The sequence below is a fragment of the Otolemur garnettii genome, unplaced genomic scaffold (genome assembly GCF_000181295.1).
Source record: "Otolemur garnettii isolate 467f Iridium unplaced genomic scaffold, OtoGar3 scaffold00014, whole genome shotgun sequence".
NCBI classification, from domain to species: Eukaryota; Metazoa; Chordata; class Mammalia; order Primates; family Galagidae; genus Otolemur; species Otolemur garnettii.
In genome coordinates, this window is record NW_003852409.1 from 14,046,352 (window position 1) to 14,047,875 (window position 1,524).

The 1,524-nt window shown below is 37.5% G+C and overlaps 1 protein-coding gene across 1 annotated transcript in view; it reads right to left on the minus strand.

Annotated features, from left to right (window-relative positions):
• SVEP1 (sushi, von Willebrand factor type A, EGF and pentraxin domain containing 1) overlaps positions 1 to 1,524 on the minus strand; it is a 173,991-nt gene that overhangs the window by 94,723 nt on the left and 77,744 nt on the right. The window contains exon 8 of the mRNA XM_012802314.2: positions 407 to 525. Coding sequence (XP_012657768.1) covers positions 407 to 525 — 119 coding nt within the window. The remainder of the gene's footprint in view (positions 1 to 406; positions 526 to 1,524) is intronic.

Consider the following 1,524-nt stretch of genomic DNA (forward strand, 5'->3'; position numbering starts at 1 on the left):
CTCGAATAAGAAACACCCATTTTTTTTCTGATTGGCCAATATCCAATCATTTTACACTCATAATAGGAATTAGAATTAATTCCATACCCTTTCTTTTCTTAAAGATCTTTAGAGCTTATTAGCAAGGGACACAGAATTCTTAGTCAAGAATTCTTAGTGAATACAGCAGTACAAAACACCCAGGAAATTAAAAGTTTCTGTTCCTTGATATTTTTATCTGAGATTTTGAATTAAAAACCTCAAGGATGATCATTCTTCTATCAGATGAAACATTAAGGTTTATGAGCAATGTTTATATATGGAGAGAATTATCATTAGCATATTAGTAATTCTTCAGTATCACACATATTTGCAGTCTATTTAGAATCTACTTAGAAAAGGATGCAAATATTAGCACAAATCTTACCTTTTCCCCAGAGTTGTCTTTAGCTGTGGGGATTTGCCAGGTAATATTAGCAGAATCTTGCTGCTCCTGAGTCTTAGCCTCTATGTCCTTAGGGCACGTGATTTGAGGAGCCTCCATATCTGACTCAGACAATACACAAATCAATAAATACACTGACATGTAATTCATTCTAAATTATTAACAAAAGTGGTAAAAATCTACTTGTACTAGTACTTTGTGACTCACTTGTACATCCCAATTGCTGATGGGAGTGTGGAATTACCCTCCTGATAATTTATCTGGGCATGGCCTACAAGGTTCCCTCTGAATTGGCACCTGCTGACTTCTTAGCCCCATTCCTTACAGTTCTCCTACTGAGACTCAGGACTTGCTCTCCACACTGAGTGACTGTCAGGCCCATGAAAGCTCCATGGTCTTTCTTCTACCTGGCACTTTGCGTATATTTTTTTATTTGCCTAAATTAATGCCCTCTTCCCCCCCTACCCTTGTCCTTTAATTCTCAGCTCAGACACAAGGTCCTCAGGAAGTTCCCTCTGACTCTCCCGGTCCATATAAGGTGCTCACTCCACAAGTTCCTACAGTCCCCTGGACTTCCCCAAAATAAAACTCAATGCACCACTTTGAAACAAAATTTTCCCTCCAATAGAATGTAAGCTCAGGATATGTCTTGTCTCATCATCTTAGATAGTGCCTAGCATATAACAGGAGCTCAACAGACATTTTTTGAATGAAATAAAGGAATAAAAAATAGATGTTGGGCGGTGCCTGTGGCTCAGAGGAGTAGGGGCCAGCCCCACATGCCAGAGGTGGTAGGTTCAAACCCAGCCCAAGCCAAAAAAAAAAAAAAAAAAAAAGATGTTGATTGTAGCAGGAAGAAACTACATTTGAAAAAAAGGTTGTCAAATAGAATTAATTAGAGTACTAAAACATACTGCTAAAACAAACAACAAAGTAAAGCCAATGATATATTTATTAGTGTGAAACTGTACTACCGATGCTGAATTGGAGGCAACATTACACAGATCTGCATCGGTCCTGGGAGAGTTAAGTTCTTATTATATGATATGATAGACCCTTTATTTTATGTTAAATTAGATCTTCTGTAACATAAAGGTAAA